The 23,101-nt window shown below is 29.7% G+C and overlaps 1 protein-coding gene across 1 annotated transcript; it reads left to right on the forward strand.

Moving 5' to 3' along the window:
• Nucleotides 1-2,907: 2,907 nt before the first annotated feature.
• On the forward strand, nt 2,908-22,784 carry LOC129960971 (ferric-chelate reductase 1-like). Its single transcript, XM_056074751.1, has 3 exons — nt 2,908-3,112; nt 19,312-19,519; nt 22,640-22,784. Exons 1-3 carry the CDS (start codon nt 2,917-2,919, stop codon nt 22,737-22,739), a joined length of 504 nt encoding a protein of 167 aa, XP_055930726.1. The 5' UTR covers nt 2,908-2,916; the 3' UTR covers nt 22,740-22,784.
• The last annotated feature ends 317 nt before the right edge of the window (nt 22,785-23,101 follow it).

Consider the following 23,101-nt stretch of genomic DNA (forward strand, 5'->3'; position numbering starts at 1 on the left):
AGGCTACTGTTGTTATCCTTCTCGCATTTTTAAATTCCCCAGTTATTTTTCAATTTTTTCCAGAAATTTCCAAAGGATTTCATTTACAGTGAAATTTGTTTAATTGAAATGATTTTAGCTAGAAAAAAAATGAAAGTAATTCGAATTCTTTCAGTGGTTCCTTGCATTTCCGACTAGAATATTGCTAAGATATCATTTATTGTAATTGTCATTTATTGTGTTTAATTCGTTATCAAAATTAAATATTTTTAAAAATTATATTCATTTCTGAATTGTTTTGTTATTAAAATGGCCTTTAGACTGTAGCTTCATTAGTCGTAAGAGAGAAAGATTTTAATGCATTTAATTCATTCTAAACATCATAGAAAATTTTATAAATGGACACCGGAAGAAAAAAAGTTTTTTTTTATCCAAGTAATTAAATAGAAGAATATTGAATGATTGTAAATCCAGTTTCAGTCAAATTTGAAAACTTTTTTCCCTTATCCTGAATTTAATTTCCTTGTTATCAACTATGAATTTGATTCTGGTAGCACAGCTGTGTAACTAAAATTTTGGAAACATTTATGATAGTCTTCCTCTTATATATAATTCCTTTGTTTAATATCTGAATAAGAATTTTAATACACTTTCCTGCATACAACTGTACTAAAGTACTGCATATTTTAATAAGACACACTTTTGGAACAATTTGAAATTGTTTTGTAACTGGATTGAGATTTTTGTTTACGTAATTAGTCTTTGTTGAACAATATCTTAGAATGATTTTGAAAAGATGATTTTGAATTAACTTTCTAATGTAAATGCATTTTCTACAAGAACAAAATGCTAAAATTAGGTTTAACAAAATCAGATGTATTATCTCCAAATCAAATAATCAAGTGTATCTCACATATTCTACTATGCTTATTGTAAATTTTTCCTTTCAAATAAAGTAGCAGTCACAATTTTTTGTGGTTTATCTGTTTATTACCTAAGAAGAAAATGTGGAATGCACTATCATCGTGATTTTATCCATTTTTCTGCATTAATATCACTTTTTTCTCTTGTACGTTCAGCAGTTATTTTCTTAATAGTGCATAGTACAATAGTGTACGTGATTTAATTCTTCAATTTTATCTTGCAATTAAACATTATCGAAAATGTTATATTAAATCACAATAGTAATACTTATACATATTAGACACCATAAAAATGTTTGCTTTCTAAGTCGAAGAAATTCATCAATATTATTGTCACTTTTAATATATCGCTACCAACCCTAAAAGTGAGACTGACGCTACATTCCTGCCATATATAGAACTCCATGTTCTCTAATTCTCTTTACCTACAATATTTGCCATTCATTTAATTTAAATAAATTAGCATTTGTGAAGATACATTCAGACAAGAATGTCATAGATCCTTAGATAAATGATGCTGGTAACGAGAGTGTTACTCATAAATACATGAACAAATTCAACGAGACAAATTTAAGAAAAGTAAATTGCTAAAAGATGTATTTATAAACAAATAGAATTGTTATCCACAGTTATTGTTCATTAGCAAGAAAAAATCTGCTTTGAATGGAAAAAATTATAAATCATTTTTCGTAACGGGCAAAGAAAAGCATTTGCAGTATTAAAATATTTCACTGAATCATGAAACCGGATTTGTTCAGAAAGATTTTCCAAGAAATGTTAAAAAACTCATATATCCAAGACAGAAACACAAGTGAACCTTTTTTCACAGATATATTATAAAAAAAGTTATGAGTTATTTTTCGTAACGGTCAAAGAAAAGCATTTGTAGTGTTAAAATATTTTAATAGATCATGAAACCGAAACTGTTCAGAAAGATTTAACAAGAAATGTTAGAAAACTCATATGTCCGAGATAGAAACACAATTGAACCTTTATCCATAAGCATATTATAAAAAAAGTTATGAATCATTTTTTGTAACGGGCAAAGAAAAGCATTTGTAGCATTAAAATATTTGACTCAATCATGAAACCGATTTTTTTAAAGAAAGATTTTCCAAGAAATGTTAGAAAACTCATATGTTCGAGACAGAAACACAATTGAACTTTTATCCATAGACATATTATAAAACAATTACTATACAATCACTTAAATAAAATTATTTAAGTGTCTATTATTAATAATTTTCAGTGTCTTCTTATACAAAATGATAGATGCAATTAAGCTTCACAATACTTCTGCAAAGTTGTAAAACAAGGTTTTTTATAGCAAAGCTCTCATAAAAAAAATTTTCACTTAAAAAAATGGAAAAAGAACTGTAAGAAAGACATGCATGAACCTTTATCCATAGACATATTATAAAAAATTTACTATACAATCACTTAAATAAAATTATGTAAGTGTCTATTATTAATAATTTCCAATGCCTTTTAATACAAAATGATAGGTGCAATTATGCTTCATAATACTTTTGCAAAGTTACAAAACAATGCGTTTTTTATAATAAAGCTCTCATAAAAAAATTTCACTCCAAAAAAAATGGAGGTAGAACTGTAAGAATGACAATCATTGATCGACTTCATTACTCGCTGATTTATATTCTCAACTCTCGTTGTTTGAAGCAAATAATTTACTCTAAATATCTCGACTAAAAGAAGAAGATTACTTTCGCTTGGAATGAGTATCTCAAGGCTTTCTTATGAGCCGAGAAAACTTTCTTTTTTTTTTTTTTTTATCCTCCTGACTGAAGATCGAATCTCTCCCTTGCGACAGCCAGCCACTTTCACTTGGATTATGCTATTGCATTAATGAATAGATTAGGCGAAATGGGTTAAATTTAGAGCCAGCCCCAATGTTCCCTTAACCTACAAACGGAAGGAGTGTTTTTATAAAGAAAGGGGTGGACGAGTGTTCCGGTCCACTTGTCGAACGAGCAGTCGTGCGGCTGAAAGTGCCATGATCAGACTGTGCGGAGTGGTGACGCTTCTGCTATTCTCAATAGTGCGCGCTTTCCCGCAAGGGGCCCCCGCGGAAGCATGCGAATCACTGTTGCCCCGCCATTATGGAACGGAGCCCAAAGATCCGGAACATTCACCCTATTCATTTCTAGCCTCTTCCAATCAATACCATTACAGAATGGATGGCATTCAAGGTAAGTAATCATCCTACGATAGAAAGCGATTATTCACTTCATTTGGGAGACTAACATTTAAAAGAGTGATTATTCACATCATTTGGGAGACTAAAATTCAAAAAAGGGATTATTCACTTCCTTTGGGAGACTAAAATTTAAAAGAAGTCAAAAATTAAAAATTAGCATGTTTTAAGAAATGCTATATCTTTATTTCAAGAGGTAAATATGTTATAATTTTATAGATTAATATATTAGTACGAAAATAATAGCCTCTATCTGTGTGTAACTACAAAAATATTAATATAATCAATTCATAAATAATAAAATCTCTCATTATTCACTTAATCAAAGTCACTCAGATGTCAGTAGATTGCACTATGAAATGTAAATTTAATGCTTTCAAGAAAATATTTAAGCTATTGAAATTCAGTCAAATTTAAAAGGTAATTTACTAAAATTGTTGCATTTTGCTTCGTTGTTAGTTAATTTAAAATATATAGTCAATTTCGGCTGTGAAGTGTTAAATATCTGCTTTACAATTTTAAATCAAAAAAAATTATGTCAAAAACAAATATATTTTTTTTGCAACGAAGTAACTTTTTTTTGTAAACAAATCAACTTTTGGCAATAAAAATTTTGTTAAATATTTGCGTAATCAATTTTTTTTAAAACTTGCTGTAAACTAAGTTTGTTTTATTGCTCTCTCATGCATAATTTTTTTATGTTCATTCTAATTATTCCGATCTGGGCTATGATTTTGTACCAAAGAAAAAAAATAATTACTGTGCTTCATCCCATTATAAAGCATTAATTCTTCACATGAAGTGTTAAAAATATTGTATTTGTTTCCTTGAAAACCACTTTTGAAAAAAAAATAAATGGAATTTTTTAATAGGAGTAATTAACCGTCATATAAAAATAACTTTTTGACTTGAAATCTTTAAATTCTAATTCTTTAAAATTTATTTTAAATGTTTTTCCCTCTGTGAAATTAATTGAAGGAAAGGAAAAATTACTAAAACCGTCTTGAGAGGAAGTAAGAAAAATAAAAAAAAACTTGATCTGATAAAGGCTTAGTTAATACTGTTTCCTAAAATAAAATGTACCATTTTATAATTGGCTTATTAAGAACTTCATAAATTACCCATCTAAAACTTTCAAATTAAAACGAAATCTAGTTATGTGTATCAATAAGCATATTTTCTCTTTAATTAGATGTAAAAGAAACTTTCTATATTATTTATCAGATGTAAAACTGAATAAGTGCGTTCTTTTCAGTCTTCAAAGTATATTTAATATGAAATTTAAAAGAAGTTACCAAAATGACTGTTCTCTGTTTTCTTTTAATAATTTAAAAATTACTCTAGATACTAATACTATGACTTAAATCACGAACAACCATTTAAATTTTAATTAATTGTTAAAGTTTCGATATGCTTAAATTATAAATAAAACAAAAATCGTAAAGCTAGCCCTAGTATTGCTTTTAAAACGGGACTTTAATATAACTAAACTAAAAACCGTAAAGCTCTCAAAATGCATTCTGGAATCACGTAGTCCATATTCTCCTTTTAAAAATTTATATACTTGTTTGAATAGCTATAAAATTAATAATAATCGTTTGTGAGGTTTTTATTTAAAGAGCAATATTTCCTGGCTAATATCTATGCGTTTAATCTTTTATGTTTTGACGGTACTTAAAAGTGTCGCTGTAATCTATCCATGTACCTTCTAATCTGACCATTTTTCTTAATGATATTCACAAGAACACGAAGTCAGTTCCGACGATAAATAGTAAATTGTAGCTTAAGGCATTAAATAATTTATTTAATTAAATAAATAAAGTTATTTTTAATAATTGCAAAGCTTTTCTTCCTTTTTCCTTTGTATTAGTCTGCACCAAAACTTATCTATTAGTGTCATACAATTTTAACCAAATATTTAAATTCATAAAATTTAAATTCTTAAAGTATCGTTTTTAATGCTTCTAAACTAACATTAATCTATATCAAATTTGAAATTCGTTTTGATTCGTGAGTAAAAACATTTTACCATGTCCGACATTTCAGTCCTATGTTGATATCTTTAATCTTCCATATTCATTGCACTTCTAGAAAAAATGACGTTTTGCTTTACTTGAAATGGGACCTTAATCATATCAATAGTTCGAATGGAATTTTTTGGTAATAACTTTATACCAGAGAGGTACTGCAAAAAAAGAAATGTGATACAACCTTTTAATTCATTCATAAATGATAATTTAAGTTTCATAGCATCATTAACTTACATAAATTTAGGGAATAGCAGTATCATTCCATTTTTAGAACATAGCACAGAGTATTATATGTTGTAGCTGTAAAATTCAACATTACATTGGTTACAGTTTATTGTTCATATTTGCCTCTTTATAGTGTCATTTGTCCAGAAAATCTTGCCAATTCAGTAGTCTAGTTTCCTTCATATTTTTCTATACTGGATAATTTCAAAGAATAACAAACATCTTGGGATAGCCACATGTAAATATACAGATAGCAGTAGTGTTGAGTACAAAATGTATAAATGGACAGTGCACTGGTAGAGCTTTCATTTATATTGTATTCATGTGAAAAGGTTTCTGAAGTGATTATGGCAGCACCATAGGAATAAACAGAGTTTGAATGCGGAATGGTAGGTGAAGCTAGACGCATGGGACATTCCATTTCGGAAATCGTTAGGGAATTCAATATTCCGAGATCCGTAATATCAAGAGTGTGCCGAAAATATTTAATTTCAGGCATAACCTCCCATCAAGGACAATGCAACGACTTACCACCTGTACATAATGACCGAGGAAAGCTACGTGTGCATAGAGTTGTCAGTGTTAACAGACAAGCAACGCTGCTTGAAATAACCGTAGAAATCAATGTGGTAGTATGCACAACGGACGTGTCCGTTAGGACAATGAGTTGAAATTTGGCTTTAATGGCGAATGGCAGCAAAAGATCGACTCAAGTGTCTTTACTAACAGCACGACATCGCTAGCAACGCCTCTCTTGGGCTTCGTGAGCATATAGGTTGGACCTTAGATGGCTAGAAACCCATGGCTTGGTCATATGAGTCACGATTTCAATTGGTAAGACCCCGTGTTAGAGTTAGAGAGCGGAATAAACTCGACGAAGCCATGGACACAAATTGTCAACAAAGCACTGTGCAAGTTGATAGTGGATCCATAAAAGTATAAGTTGTTTTTGCATGGAATACATTGGGTTCTTTGATTCAACTGACCCGATCATTGACTGGAAATGATAAAGATTGTAGACCACTTACAACCATTCATTCTTCAACCATTACTTCATGTACACAAAAAAACGATAGAATTTTATGGATAACAATGTTTCATGTCGCCTAACCACAACTGTTCATGTTTGATTTCTGTTGTGGGCAATTTCAGCGAATGGTTTGGCCACCCAGTTACACGAGAGGAATTCCATCAAACGCACATGGAATATAATCAAGAGGTAAGTTCGTGCCAAAATTCTGCACCTGCAACACTTTCGCAATTGTGGAAGTCTATTGCAAAAATGTTCGCAATTATGGAGGCAGCATGGCTCAATATTTCTGCATGGGGCTTCCAACGTCTTGTTGAGAAAAGTCATGGGCTTCCAGCTCCGTCAAATTTCTGCACTTCGCCGAGAAAAACGATGTCCGACACGTTATTAGAAGGTATTCCATGATTTTTGTCACCTCAGTTTAGTACTTTGTGGAATTCGGACAATACTCGTTGGCAACAAATATAGCAGTTTAATTCTAAAAACTGTCTTTTCTTCCAAGTAGATTACACTTGCCTCCATTGTGATCATCGGTTCCCCTGAACTTTTCTATTGTTGTATTTTATAATTAGAACTGATCTCTATATTAGTAATCCATTTTCTTTAACAATCTCCTATGTTGATAAAGGCTGTGCAATTTCGCATTCTCTATTTTAGTGAGAAATTCTTTGCAGCATTCTCGCAACTGCAATACTGAATTTGATAATAACATCATCCTAAAAAATTCAAAATTTCTAATAAAACCTCGTAGCTCGTGGTGGAATGAAAACTGCTTCGATAGGCGCAAAATCTTTTCTCGTCTCATTGTAATTAGGAGGAATCTTGGATTTGTTTCATTTCATCCATCAGACCTTTTATTCCCAAGTAGTAAACAATAGTAGAACAAGGCCAAGGCCATTAAAAGGATTTATCGTAATTTTTCCTCGTCAATTTTAAATACAGGAAATGCGAAATGTACTGTTCCATTTACTTAAGCAATACTCTTACGCATGCTTTGTATAAGTTTCTGCAACTGATTCTTATAGCTGTGTTTGTACAGTGATTAAAAATCGTGCAAGACGAAAGCTTTGCATTTTATTGCCCATAATAAATTTCCCTACAATTCTAAATTTAAAATGTTTAAACTGGAAACGGCCTTGTTTAAAATGACAGGTATCAGCCTTACAAGAGGAGATCACGAGGTTGAAGTCTGGGATCGGGATGAGATTCGTTATAATAATAGTATACATTTAGAATGTTCATTCATGAAAATATTAAAACGCAATAATCAGCCAATTTTGAGAAAATGGTCCCCAAACTTTTAGTAAAGCTTATATACTGATAACTTGACTTCCGTTCCAATGATCCCGATGGCATGGTTGTCTAGGTAACCGTCTCGTATACGGAAGGTCAGGGTTCGAACCTGGCTAGTTTTTTTTTTCTTTTTTAATAACTTTCATTCAATTCAAAATTAACAAATACTCTTAATTAATATGTTTTTAATTAATTTTCATCCAAAATAAATATTTATTATAGAAATACATAATAATAAAATTAAAATTTTAAAAGAAAAAAATTATAAATACAGAAAATAATTATAAATACAGATACAGATACAGATTTAATTAATGTGTTGCTCAATTTAGGAATATCTCTTAAGAAAGAAAAAAAACCTAACCAAGTGAGTATCCTTTTCATTATTATGTGGAACATACTCTATCAACACTATTTTGGAATCGGATTTTGTTCACTGTCATGTCCAAAAGAAGCATTTAGATAGCTTATTGCATAACCCGATGATATGAAGGTAAAAGAATTTATCTATGAAAATGGACACATACAGAAAATAATTATAAATACAGATACAGATACAAATTATAAATACAGATACAGATACAAATTATAAATACAGATTTAATTAATGTGTTGCTCAATTTAGGAATGTCTCTTAAGAAAGAAAAAAAACCTAACCAAGTGAGTATCCTTTTCATTATTATGTGGAACATTCTCTATCAACACTATTTTGGAATCGGATTTTGTTCACTGTCATGGCCAAAAGAAGCATTTAGATAGCTTATTGCATAACCCGATGATATGAAGGTAAAAGAATTTATCTATGAAAATGGACACATACAGAAAATAATTATAAATACAGATACAGATACAAATTATAAATACAGATACAGATTATAAATACAGATACAGATACAAATTATAAATACAGATTTAATTAATGCGTTGCTCAATTTAGGAATATCTCTTAAGAAAGAAAAAAAACCTAACCAAGTGAGTATCCTTTTCACTATTATGTGGAACATTATCAACACTATTTTGGAATCGGATTTTGTTCACTGTCATGGCCAAAAGAAGCATTTAGATAGCTTATTGCATAACCCGATGATATGAAGGTAAAAGAATTTATCTATGAAAATGGACACATACAGAAAATAATTATAAATACAGATACAGATACAAATTATAAATACAGATACAGATACAAATTATAAATACAGATACAGATACAAATTATAAATACAGATTTAATTAATGCGTTGCTCAATTTAGGAATGTCTCTTAAGAAAGAAAAAAACCTAACCAAGTGAGTATCCTTTTCACTATTATGTGGAACATTCTCTATCAACACTATTTTGGAATCGGATTTTGTTCACTGTCATGTCCAAAAGAAGCATTGAGATAGCTTATTGCATAACCCGATGATATGAAGGTAAAAGAATTGATCTATGAAAATGGATACATTCAGAATTACACAAATCGCATAGTTTATATATCTAAATTTATTTTTCTATTGTTTAATTCTTCCTTTATATTCCATAATCCAAGAATAATAATATAAAATTTGAAGATTCACTAAATGAATACACTGGTATCAGTGGCATCATTTCAATATACCTGTTGTAAAATGGTAATGCTGTTTGGATATTGTCGGTGAGACAAAAGCTAGTCATACAAAGAAGTTATTACATACGCGGACAAAATTATAATTTTCTTTCTGTATTGCGTTTTAATGTTTTCTTCTTATCACTGTTTATAAAGTAGGCATAGCCATCTATAACCAGGGCAATCATTTGGAATATATATATTTCCATATATTCGTTCATCACGCATTCGATTTACTTCTCTGGTAAAAGTATATTCGTGTTTATAAAGATTGGATTATTTTTCATTCCAGTAGATATAACCTCACAAATATTGTTAGTTTAGTTTGAACAACGGCAGAATAAAATTTCTTGTATGCACAGTGAAGGGAATTATAGGCTCTGAAGACCTTTGACTATTTACAAGACAATATATTTTATGGGACATTGTTCTAGTGAATTTTAGTTTTTACCTCGCAGACTGTACATTATTTTATATTTTTATTTCAATAATAAATTAATACTCTCTGGTAGTAGAAAGATTTTAAATCTAAAATTAAGATGAAAAATTATGGAACGAATGAAAATGAGGAACCTAAAGAGAATACTTTTAGATATTAGTGACTTTCTTCAAAAGCATAGACTGACTGAAATAAATCAACCCCATGTTTTATTCATTAGTATTATTAATTTGAAATAAATTGAATTAATGCATTTGTAATAGCTATAATGTATTTATAAATTTCAATATTGTGCAACTCAGGATAAATTATCGCAGTAATGTTGACCAAACATTCAGTTACATGTACATTTTTAGTAATATTGAAAATAGATATCTGTAATATTTAAAAAAATTATATCATTTTCACTTTGGAGAATGTTTAATGCAACATAATTATCTACATTATATTAAATAGCTTTTAAACATTTATAAAGTATTAAGAAAACGTGGATCAGTTAGGATTTCTGTCCATAGAAGTGGAGTTCTTAGAAGAAAAATCTCAAAAGTAGAAATTAGATTTAACTAAAAATTAATTTTCCAATTCACTTAAGGCGATCACTGCTAATTACTCTATGCAGCATTCATAGAGTGGTAGAGCGCCACTCAAGGATGAATTTTCCAGAACTACTAATCAGATTATTTCGTATAAAGCATTTACCATTGTTATTATGCATAATGTGTAACTAATGCTAAATTAGCGGACTATTTGTAATATGTAAAATTAAGAAAGCCTCATGGACTAGAATAGTCCATAATGATTTTTTTCAATATTAGTTTCATGCTAAAGAAACAAGTTTGAAAAATAATTCTTAAATTTATTCTCAGGGGTAAAATTTGATCATCAATGGATTGCTGAGATTTCGAACAATTTTCTGTGGCTGCGTTCAGAAAGGAAACTAAAAGGAGAATGAAAATGAAGAGAGCAGGGGGGACATCACTAGAAAACCAATTATTTAAAAAAGGAAACTGATTACTATATGTTTTTTTTTTTACATGATAGGCAAAGTGCTAAGAAGTTGGGTCTTTAATCGTAGGAAAAATCTCATGGTAACAGATACTGAACGGGTGAATTTTTTTTCATGAAAATTACTGAAACCAAGATCGTAAGGATACGAAAATATAAACAGATTTTTCGATTTCCTTATACATGCTTCACTGCATTTTTAATGTAAGCAGGAAAATCATACACACAAGAGCTGTTATTTAGTTCATTGATAACAACAGTCGTAATGATGAGTCGCTTAATGCTTTTTGACTATCATCTGAAACAGATAATTAGATGTCTCATAAATGACCGAAGAACATAGCACAGAAAGACACAGACTTATTGGATATTTAGTTAAATAAAACCTATTTACCAAAAATATTTAGTATTTTTTATAGAAATTTAAACTGCAATATAATTTAATAGTACAAGAAAAAAATAATGGAGGCCTGATGACAAAATTAAGTATTAATCATTTTTTTCTATCGACAGTTCAAAATTAATCTATTAATGATTCAGAGACACCTTAAGGTATCCGACTAGGTTCTGAGACGATTTTTTTTAAAAATGATACATAAACATTTTTTATAGCATCAAATAGCTGAAACAGATTTGAAATGTCATTATTACAAGAAAAAAATACATTAATTGCCTTTATTTTTTTAAAATAAAATGCTTATTTAATGAAAATTTGGCAAAATTTTCAATGTTAGGCAAATCAGAGTAAGTTAAAAAAATAATGTAAGTATTTAATTTTTATTTCACCTATATATAGCTCAAACTATATAAAATGTAACAGACCACAAGATAAAAGTTATTTAAATAAATAAAAAAATTATGAGCATTTGAAGTTGCGGTTAATGATTTTTTTGTGTCTGTAAAACATGTCTAAATGAAGCTATCTGAAAATCCGTAGTCTATCACGTCCTCAAACGTATTAGTACATGCGTACTAAATTTCATGAAATTTTATTGAATTGATTTTGAAGCATCCAATCCGTGAAACAATCACAGCGAAATATTCATTCCTGAGAAAATGAGTTTAGATATTATATTTGTAAATTAGTTCATCCAAATGCGCTGGAAACAAATGTAGCTTTCATGCTTTTTTAATAGAAATGCCAAAAGCAAGCAAACTATGCCTGAGTAGGTAGAGAGTTAATAAAATGATATCAAATATTAATTTGGAGAATTTTAAGGTAAAAATAAAATAACTCATTCATTTTCGGTTAAAAATACCACTGTTTCCGATTTCATTTTTATTTGCTGTATGTAAATGAAACTACTGTATCTATAATTCTACTTTATGTATATGAAAAACAAAGTCTATTTTAGAATCTACGAAACTTCTACTTTATTTTCAGACCATAAAAAAAATTCAAATTTTTCTAGAAAAATCATGTTTACAACCTGGTCTGATAACTAAAGTGAATAAATTTAGATAATGTGATGCCGCTTAAGGCCTTTTCTTGATGAAAGTAATACAAAATTTCGTTTTATCTTCCTTTGAAAACTGAGATGTTGCTTGTTAAGCGATATATATTTTTTTTCTGCTTTAAAATAGCTATTATGGGATTCAAATCATGCGTCAGGCTTATAGAATATATAAAAAGACACTTTCTAAGCTTTGACCCTATCATAATTAGAGTATTCAAGAAAATGTCTTAACGGTTGTTTGATGAATTCGAGATCCCAGTTCCATCATTCAAAGGAGAAACTTCTTTCAATTGGTAATTATTCGGTTTGTTTGGATTCCTTAGAAATGTTTACCGAAGTAAAAAGGAAGAAAATTACTTGAGTTTCTCTCTTCTTTTATCATTAGGTTTAGATTCAAAATCATTTCCTGGGTCATTTTCTAGTTTTAAATGCTCAATTTCAAACTAATGAGCTTCTTGTTTATCCTTAGCATTTAAGTCACTTGTCTTCTTGCGCTCTTCTTATTTTTTTATAGTCACTCGAAATACTCTTCTATGAGGAATCTTTTCATTTATTTTTTTTTTAATTTGAAATTCTTGAATACACAACAATATTTTTTAAAGTGGGTAAGAATTAATATAGTTTATTCTCGCCAAGTTTTTCTCGCTATGGTTATATTTGTCTTCAAATTTAACAGAGTGGCATGTGGTTTGGTCAGCGGTTTCCCGACCGAGTTTGTGAATTCGAGATTCCAAATTAAACCGAGAAAACTAGGGCAATTCTTTTTATTTTATTTCGGTGTTTTTGTCATTTTCTTGTTGGTTTTAAAGAACTCGGAAAAACTCAGTCAACTCAAGAAATATCCATTATTTAAAATGAATGCGAGAACAAAACTGTATGTGAATCTACTTATAATTGCATACATTTCATAAGAGAGAATAATAAGTTCCGTAGAAAAGATCCCTGTCTTAAAATCCACAAAAAATAAATAATCAAAAAAATTTCAATAACACCTAAAATACAAAAAAAATTTTTGATTAAACATTTTGTGAATAATAACAAATGCCAATAATGAATTAACATAATTTCTCATAATAATATTAATATTTTCATCATAATAATATTAATATTTTCATCATAATAATATTAATATTTTCATCATAATAATATTAATATTTTCATCATAATAATATTAACATAATTTTTCGTTTGAAAACTAAAAATTGGCCACCAATAATCAGAAGTGCTAAGGCGTCTCATCGTTGAAAATTACGGGGTCCGTCCCAAAATAGCCCTTGTGTTGCTTTACAACGGGACGTTATTGTGACTAAACTAAACTCTACAGCATTATATATAACTCTCTACATTAATATAACTAAACTAAACTCGAAAATGAAAATTCTTCTGTCGGGAAGATTTTTGAAAGCTGAGAAAAACCTCTACGAAAGAAAAATGGTTGCTGTGTTTAGAAAATATTACTGTTTTTTAAAAACTTGGAAAATGCAGATAATAAAATCATTGTTTTAACGCTTCATTGTTCCAGATCTTATTATATAAATTTGATTACATTTTTTGCATTCATTGCATTTGCTAATGACTTAAATATTTTGCTTTTTTAGTATCTAATTGGATTATATCTTTCATTTCAGAAATGTGCCCTTTTACCTATTCACTTGAATATAGACATAGAATACTTCAGATGTTTGTGTATTATATATAATTATTGTATTGAATTATAGAGTTTTAGAATATTTTAGACGATTCGTTGCTAGAATGACTTAGATGCAATGAAAGCAAACGCTTAAGTTTGCATTCATTGCATTTGCTAATGACTTAAATATTTTGCTTTTTTAGTATCTAATTGGATTATATCTTTCATTTCAGAAATGTGCCCTTTTACCTATTCACTTGAATATAGACATAGAATACTTCAGATGTTTGTGCATTATATATAATTATTGTATTGAATTATAGAGTTTTAGAATATTTTAATGTCATCTCATAAATTAGAGACGCGACGATTCGTTGCTAGTATGACTCACGGGCACGACAATTAAGGGGTTAAAACTTATAAGTTTAACGCTTTAACATTGCACTTTCCACCGCTGTTTAATTAGAAGACACCTTCTGTTTCGGAGAGGTAACGCTGCATTGATTCGACTTAAAATTCTTGAGGCACTTCAGGTGTTTATAGATTTGACATCATCTATGTTTCGAGTTATGATGTTTATGAAGGACTTCATTTTAACATTATTTCGAAAATATGATTAATCGATGCACGATTCATCAAATTTTGTAAATAATTAAATTTTTCTGTTTATATTATTTGTTAATTTGGATCAAATGTTTGTTTTCGCCATTTAGTTTTAAAAAATCAATTACCTTTAATGAATGACAGTTTCTTTCGGAAACAATTGGGAATCTTTCTTGCAAATTCAAGATTTGATATTCTTGAAATGCTGGATTTTTATTAGTTCTGCACTAAAGCATTTTCATGAAAGCATTAAAAAAAAGCACTTTCGTGTGGCATTATCGACATTAAATATTTTATGATTCCAGGGGAGGTTGCAGAAATCGAAATAAATTATAATCTGATTGCTTAGATCCCATGCTTCTCGACCTATCTCTAATAGTTTTTGATGGACCACTAATGATGCATGAAACACCATTTCTTGACGATTTGCCAGTTCAAGAATTATCTTTTTTTATTGCATCATCCGGATACACTAATGCCCTTCTCCATAAATTAACCCAAAATACGCAGACTCATTCAAATCCGATCAGACTCATGACATCATTTTGTGCAATTAAACTTCTATTCTTGTTTGCAGTTCATCTGTTTATTATCATCATCATTATTATTATTCATTATCAAAGAAGTTCGGTTTGGTTTGGTTATATTAACGTCCCGCTTGAAGCAACACTAGGGCTATTTTGGGACGGACCTCGTAATTTTTAACCGCGGTCAGATGACGAGGATGACACCTGAGCTGGCACCCCCCTCTCTACACCACACCACACCAGCGGGAGGACGTTTGGTCCTGGCGGATTTAACGTGCAACAGACCACCTTACACGACGGTTCTTCGGTGGAATCGGGTCACGAACCTGAAACCCTCTGGTTCCGAAGCCGACACCTTACCACCAGGCCACCGCGGCCCCAAAGAAGTTCGGAGTGTCATTTGAAGCAGAATTTCTTGTTTGTAATTCATGCCTTAAATCCGAGTTTAATAAGTTTAGTTATATTAACGTCCCACTTTTTAAAACAACACTAGGCTATTTTGAGCCGCGGTCAAATGACGAGGACGACACTTGAGCTGGCAACCCCCCTCACCAAACTTCCACGCCACGCCAGCGGGAAGACGTTTGGCCCCGACGGATTGTCTTAAATCCGAATGAAGCAACAGCTTATTATTTTTAAAAAAAATCAAATTTACTACAGCTCAAATGAAATTTCAAAAAGCTCTGAGCTTCCTAAATATAATTCTAAATTCTAGGTAAAAGAAAAACCAAAAAGGGTCATTACAATTTCTGCTAATCCTAATTTTCCTTTCTTTTTCAAAAATTATAATTGGCTTTTGAAAACACCTCAAAAATGACACAAAAGAGTTATTTGGTTTAGAATTTCAACAGTAATCGTGAAATATATCTTATGAAAGCAAATAAAAAAATAAAAAGCTTGATGCTCAAAAATCTGTAAATTCATGAAATCCTCTTTTATTTATTTTTTATTAATAAATATAGAAGTTAACAATAAAATTGTTGTCGTGTGAAGAAAATTTTCGTATTTATTTTCGAAAAAACTTAGTTTTAGTTGAAAATAAATGCCGAGTCCTTTTATAAATTTTCTTATGTTAAATTTTGAATATTTTGATCACCACTGTATTCAAAAAACATTTTATCTGCTTATTTATTTTGAAATGTCTATTTGACATTCAGTGCATTAAATAATATCGTTTCTTTGAAAAAGTCTGATTCTTCATTTACAGAAACTCGTATATTCATATTCCTAGGAGATGAAAATGTCATTTTTTTTCTTTCTTTTGTCGAACGGGAAAAATATTTTTAAACATTTATTCAACTTGAATTGTTTTATGTTTGTTATGGTAGAATTTTTTTAATTGATTTTTCACTCACTTTTTTATATGCTAGGATTCTGAAATTTTTTTCACTTTTGTTCTCCCAATAACCATACAATATTTGAATACTTACAAAGCTTTATTATGATTCAATTGATTAATTTTATTGCATATGAGTAAAACCACTTCAAGGTAAATTTGAAAATAAAAAAATGTAATAATATTTCTTAATATTTACATTACGATATTATAAGTTAAATCAAATATTGTAAACAGAAAATTTATGAAAATGACTTTTTTAGAAAAACTCTTTTATCTTATAACTTTAAACTAGCAATCCTTGTATATATACAAATTTATTTCGTCTATCTCGGAGATTGGATCAAATTTTATATTTAGATAAGTTTTCCTTTTTTTAAGTGCATCTATATAGGCGACTTTCCTAAAAAAAAAAGAAAGAAAAGAAACGCTATTTTACAAAAAAAAAATTATAAATAACTATTAGAAAAAGTATATTCAAATTCCACTTCAAAGTGTGAAGAGTGCAGTATAATAATCAGAAAGACATGAATGACTTGAGTGTTGCAGGTCTTCGATTCAAATCGCGTTTTTTGCTTTATTTTTTTTACTTATGTATTTATATTTAATATTTTTGCTTTTTAATTTTAACTATAAAGGTTATTGACTGAAATAACCCATTTTACCCATAAAAAATTTTTTTATAACTAATTATTAGAGTCTTTTTTTTTATATGCTCTCATGCTGACAATATCATATAGCATCATCTCGAACTCGATTTCACCATGGTAAAACAGAGTGTAAGTTCAAAACTATAAGTAATGGTAGATAAATTGTAAAATGAATACTGTAATATAACAGATTGTTTCGAATAATGTGTTAAACTAATTGCATTTATGATTTTTTTTTATTTAAATGACTCGTTCAGATGTAGGTATGATGGAAAAATGTTCATATTTAATCAGTATGTGATTCGTATTTAAATATTTTCTCCAAAAAAAAAACAACAGAATTTTACAAAAAGAAAAAAAAACCGCTGAGAGAAGTTCCGTCTTCCAGATATTTAGTTAATAAAAAAGCAGAATAAATATTTTTTCATTAAAAATATGGGCATCAAAACACATTCGAAAAATGTCAGATGTTATAAACAATACTATAAAAAAATTACTTTATAATGAATATCATATGAAAGAAAATTCCTCACCACTAATTAAAATTTAAAGTATATTTTAAATATGACTAAAATTTCAATGTTTTCAACCAGTGATTTAAGCTTTTTCGATTTTGTTTTGACGCCCATACTTTTTTATAAAAAAAAAAAAACCGTTTCTAGACTTTATTTTGTTAATAAAAGCGTGGCATCTTCTTTATTCCTTAGTAAAATCCCCAAATAAGCTTTTTAAATCCATAGTGTTTTACTTTCTACCAGAAGATCTCTTATTTGAAAAAGAACATTATAATGCTTATGATCTCTGGTTTTTAATCTCTCTTAATTTATCTATTTATTTAGTCTTTTTTATTCTCTCCATAAGTTACGAGGGGGGCGTACCTTAACCTTAACACCTCTCCATGCCCCTGCGACTATAATCTTTACGATTATTTAAACAGTTGGGTGGACATGGAGAGTGAGAGTAGATCCAGGCGCCCGTGTCACTTTATTTAAATCAAATACTTGGTTACAGAAGAACAAAAGTATTTACAATATGTTCAGAAAATGTTCCTTTTGATATACAGATAGGTTACATTGCTGGTTACAGTTGCGGTCCCCTCTACAAATGTGAGGACCGTTCTGGTGTATAAACACATTTGGTTTGTGTTGTGAATTACATATTCAGGTATGACAATTGAGAGGAAGAATAAAAATAAAGGAAAATAAAAATATTTTCAAATGATTTACAGATGCGGTCCCATTGGTAGGAGGGGGGCGTACCTCGTAACTGAGGATGAGAAGCTTCTAGCATGGTGGTTGGTTCTCGCCACCCCTGTGGATACAAGAAAAGTGGGGATCTGGTCCTCCCCTCGATGACGGGACTTACATCCTTAGAGAAAGGTAGTACCGTGGCCGGTGATGGCCCTTAAGACTCAACCACAGTTCCCACCACTGTTGCTGTCGAATAGGTCCAATTATTCAAGCGTTTCTGAGTACCATCTGACGAATCGGAGTAGTCAGTTTGTGAATATTCTCTCCATAACCCCTTTAAACGTATCTCTTTAAAAGAAAATTATTTAAGGCGACAAGAAAATTATTATTTAGAATGAAATTCCAGTGCTTTCTTGTGTGAATAGGGAATGCATTAAACCTGCTGCAAACCAGTTTACAAATATTCTAATAAAGAAAAGTGCCTTTGATATTTTCAAATTCACGTCTTGCAAGGTATACATTTTGTTTGCATAATAAACATTTACACGCTAAATTGAATCTAATTGAGTTTCATTTCATTAAAATAAATTTTTGGTAGTATTTGTGTGTGTGTAAACGCATAATTTTTTAAGCAGTTTCTTAGCCAAGAGAGTAGACGCATTTGAATTTTTAAACTTCTCTGTATTCCTTTCTTTTGGTATATGTACAAAAAGCGAGGACGAAACTGACGTCCGTTCACAAGCGATACAAATTCAAAAGAGCGAAAGAACGAAGATATTTTCCCAAGTGATTTTATTCTCTGAAATTCTGATAGGGATTCTTCGACGCGTGTCTATTTAAGTAAAGGAATTGATATCTTTTAAAAAAAAGTTGCGAAGCATGACAGATTTTTGTCCCTTCACTTCAAGCGTGTGAAAGTGTTGATTAAAGCTGTTTCACAGAGTTTGTGTCGCATTAATAGAATTAAAAAAGGTGAAATTGGATCAGGAAATAAGAGAACATTTTAGAATTAAATTAATATGTGTTAAATTAAGATAAAAATTAAGGAATTAATTTGGATTTAATTTTGATTTTGAAATATCATTACATGTATATTCAATATTTTTCTTTCTATTCTTGGTTACTGTAAGTAGTAAAATGAATATTTTCTTTTGACATAATTAAAAATAATTTCTTATGAATTCGGTTTTTACAGTACAACTGACAGGCCCGCGTTTCAAGGGATTTCTGATAGCAGCTATGGATCCAGATTCTCATGAAAGAATAGGCGAGTGGTATAAAGTGAAAGGCACTCACACCCTTCCCTGCTCTGCCATTAGTCATGCTGACGCCTTACCAAAGAAAAGAGTGATTCTGCTATGGAAACCCCCAAAAGATCGACCGAAAGGAGAAGTAATTTTTGTGTAAGTCATTTCTTATTTTAATGGTTATAAAGTGGATGAGAAACAGCAAATGCAGGATCAGTGCACCCAGATGACATTACATTTTATTGGGTGCTTGCATAAATTTTCATCATTTTTTCACTTTAAAAAGGCATTTATTGAGAAAAATTGGTACAATATATATCAAAATATTTTCCATCATTTTCTACAACTTTTTCCCATTTTCGTCCAACTGATTGTCTTTGAATGTTTTTGGTCCTCTAGGCCGTTGTTTATCATTGACATCGAAATCACCACTCTTAAATCGTTGAAACCAAAACCGACAGTTGGGATATAACGGAGCAGTATCACCATAAGTGTCTTATGGGTTTCAGCAGCAGATTTCTTCAAATCAAATGAAAAAAAGCAATGAATGTCAAAAATGGAATTTGGAGCGTTCCATCATTAGGGTCTTTATACACTGAATAACTCAATAATACTAAATGGTAAACTTTCAAAATTATAACAGTAAAATAATAGAAAATTGGTACAACCCAAAACCATTGTCGTTTATATAGATACTTTGCATGTTTACCAATAGATGTCGCTGATTAAAATACATGCAAGCACTTAATATGTGAAATAATCTTTGAAGGCAGTAATGCAACATCTTTATCATTGCGTTACCCTATTTTTAAAGATATTGTATCATCAATAGTTAATTCATACATGTAAGAATAAACGAAATTATAATTTTTATCTTAATGGAGTTTAGAAAAAAAGAGCAATATTTTTTTTAATAATTCCATGAAATAAGATCAGATAGATGTAGACAGAAAAGACAAAAAAGTTGTTATGAATCAAGTATTGTGGTCTTGAGCAACTAATGTTATGTTTAATGTTACATAATAAATGTCTGACATTCTAGAGTGAGAATTAAAGTAGCATCTTAACATTTTTGAGCTATAAAGGGAGCACTCGTTGAAATTCCCTTCCAGTTATTTATATAATAAAATACAGGTGAAGCATAAATTTTTGCCTAATTGTGAAATAATTATTGTGCAAAAAATTATTATTCTAATTGGCTTAATTACAAATTTAATTAAAGCATTTACCGTTTACAAAAATAAACACATGTCGAAGAATAATTATTTTTTTTACATTGAGGGCAAGATTTTATTCTCACCCTGTATTTTGTTCCCTAATTAACTGTTTAATTAACAAATTAGCATAACTTATCTGTATTAGAAGCGTAACACTTAGAATATTCCAACTTGTAAATGCCAGGACAAAGATACTTCTAAGATGTTGCAAACTCATCGAGAGTGAAAAATTACTTTATTCTATCTGCTTCAGAGAATTGAGTCTTACAATCAATATGCATATTTGTTAAATTTTGACGAATATATAGTCCAAGATTTGTCACAGACTGCTTTAAAATCGTTTCATTCTAAAAAGTTGGTTGAAGTGGCTGAAGTATGCCACACAAATCATTGTTAAATGGATATTAGTAAGATCTAATCAAAATATTTTTTTTTATTTACTGTAATATTTAAACAAACAAAATGAATCTTTTTTCAAAATAAAATACTTTCATTCAGTGATTCCGAATCATATGAAATTTTTATTGAATTACCAAAAATATGATATAGATAGTTGAAACAAAAAATATTTATTCAGTAGTAATTATAAATTACTATTGAAATCTTCTACTACCAACAGCTTGATATAAGAAATATAAATTTGTATACGCATTTTTAAATCACATTTTTTTAATACTAATGTTATTTTATTATAATTATTTTATTATTTAATATAATTTTTGTATACATCAATCAGACACACGTTTTTATTTAGAGAAAGCACTATGATCTTTCACAATTTAAAGAAAAAAAATTCTGTAGGGAAAAAAGTTTTTAAATAACCTATATTATATCTTAAATATTAAAACCAAATTCCTTGAAAAAATTGTTGGATTAATTTAGGTAGTCAAATTTTTAAAAATCAATCTGTACCAAAATTTGACTGTTTCAAAAAGTTATAGCAAATTTAAATTAGCGCAAAATGTATTACAATATTTTTATGATGATATCATGGCACTGTGTAATATCCTAAAATTTGTGCCATTTTGGAAAAATCAGCTTAAAACAAAACAGTTTTTATACGTAATAAAAATTTATCACAGCTGCAATACTGAAATAAATTTGAAATATTTAATACATTGAATCACATTTCATTGTTAAAAATTTATTTTTACACAATAGGAACTTAAAATATTGTAATCCTGCATTTGCTGGCTCATCGCTGTGCGGTTACATTTTTGAAAATAACATTATCTGGAAAACTAAACTGGGAACTAAACCAGATTTTAATATTGTAAGTGTAAATAAGGTTACAGATTAAATTTATGTAACACCGTTAATTTCAGCATGGTATTAATCATATAATTCTTCAATTAATGGTGCCTTCATTTTTTAAAAAAATATTCGAATTCTCAAACCTTAAAATTTATGTTATTAAAATTATTCAAAATCATGCTATAACATTTAAATATGTTCTCAAGAAAAATATTGAAGTGAAACTTATTGTCTGCATATAGCACAGAATAATAGTACTGAAAAGTTTGAAGTGAAACTTATTGTCTGCATATAGCACAAAATAATAGTACTGAAAAGTTTGAAGTGAAACTTATTGTCTGCATATAGCACAGAATAATAGTACTGAAAAGTTTGAATAATAGGTTTTCCTTCCTTATTATTATTTAGAAAGATAACGGGGCCGCGGTGGTTTGGTGGTAAGGTCTCAGCTTCGGAACCGGAGGGTTTCAGGTTTGAGACCCGATTCCACCGAAGAACCGTCTTGTAAGCAGGCCTGGTTAAATGTGCCGGGGCCAAACACCCTCTCTCCTGTGTGGCGTGGAAGTTTGGAGAGGGGATGCCAGCTCATCATCTGACCGCGGTTCAAAATTACGAGGTCCATCCCAAAATAGCCTTAGTGTTGCTTTAAAACAGTGCGTTCATATAACTAAACTCGAACAGTTTCTTCGAAGCATCCAACAAAAATGTTTTAAAGTTGGAGTGATATAAATAAATTAACTGTAACCATGAATATAAATAAATGGATGATTTTTTGCAATGAATAATTTTTATCTCATCATTTCAGAGCAACGGTTTTAGAGAACTTTTCAGAATACTATTCAGGTCTGGTTGCTGGAATACCTTCATCGCAAGACGAAGAGCATGAAGAATCATTTGACGATTAAATCATCTAGCTGTAAATATTTATTTTTTCTTTGTGTGTGAATAGTTTCCAGCCAGTAAAGATGTACAGTATTTTTTAATTTTTTTATTGATCCATGAATAAATAGTGATTTTTTACTGGTTTCTTTGAAGTCAATTCATTTAGTCATATTTCATGAATGCTTCTTTTAATACATTTCCATTTCGAATTTAACGAACTATCTCAATTTTAGAATTAATCAGCTCATATTGTTCAATTTTCCGCGGTGGACTGGTGGTAAGGTCTCTGCTTCGAAACCGAAGGGCTTCAAGTTCGAGATTTGGTTAAACCGATGAACCGCTGTATGAGCGGGTTTGGCGCACATTAAATCCGTCGGGGAAAAGC

The sequence above is a fragment of the Argiope bruennichi genome, chromosome X2, assembly GCF_947563725.1.
Source record: "Argiope bruennichi chromosome X2, qqArgBrue1.1, whole genome shotgun sequence".
NCBI lineage: Eukaryota > Metazoa > Arthropoda > Arachnida > Araneae > Araneidae > Argiope > Argiope bruennichi.

Excerpts from the sequence above, each read along its gene's own strand:
- LOC129960971 (XM_056074751.1), top strand. The coding sequence starts at position 2,917 with ATGATCAGACTGTGCGGAGTGGTGACGCTTCTGCTATTCTCAATAGTG. Across the intron at positions 3,113-19,311 it reads CAGAATGGATGGCATTCAAG|TACAACTGACAGGCCCGCGT; the intron begins GTAAGTAATCAT and ends CGGTTTTTACAG. Across the intron at positions 19,520-22,639 it reads AAAGGAGAAGTAATTTTTGT|AGCAACGGTTTTAGAGAACT; the intron begins GTAAGTCATTTC and ends TCATCATTTCAG.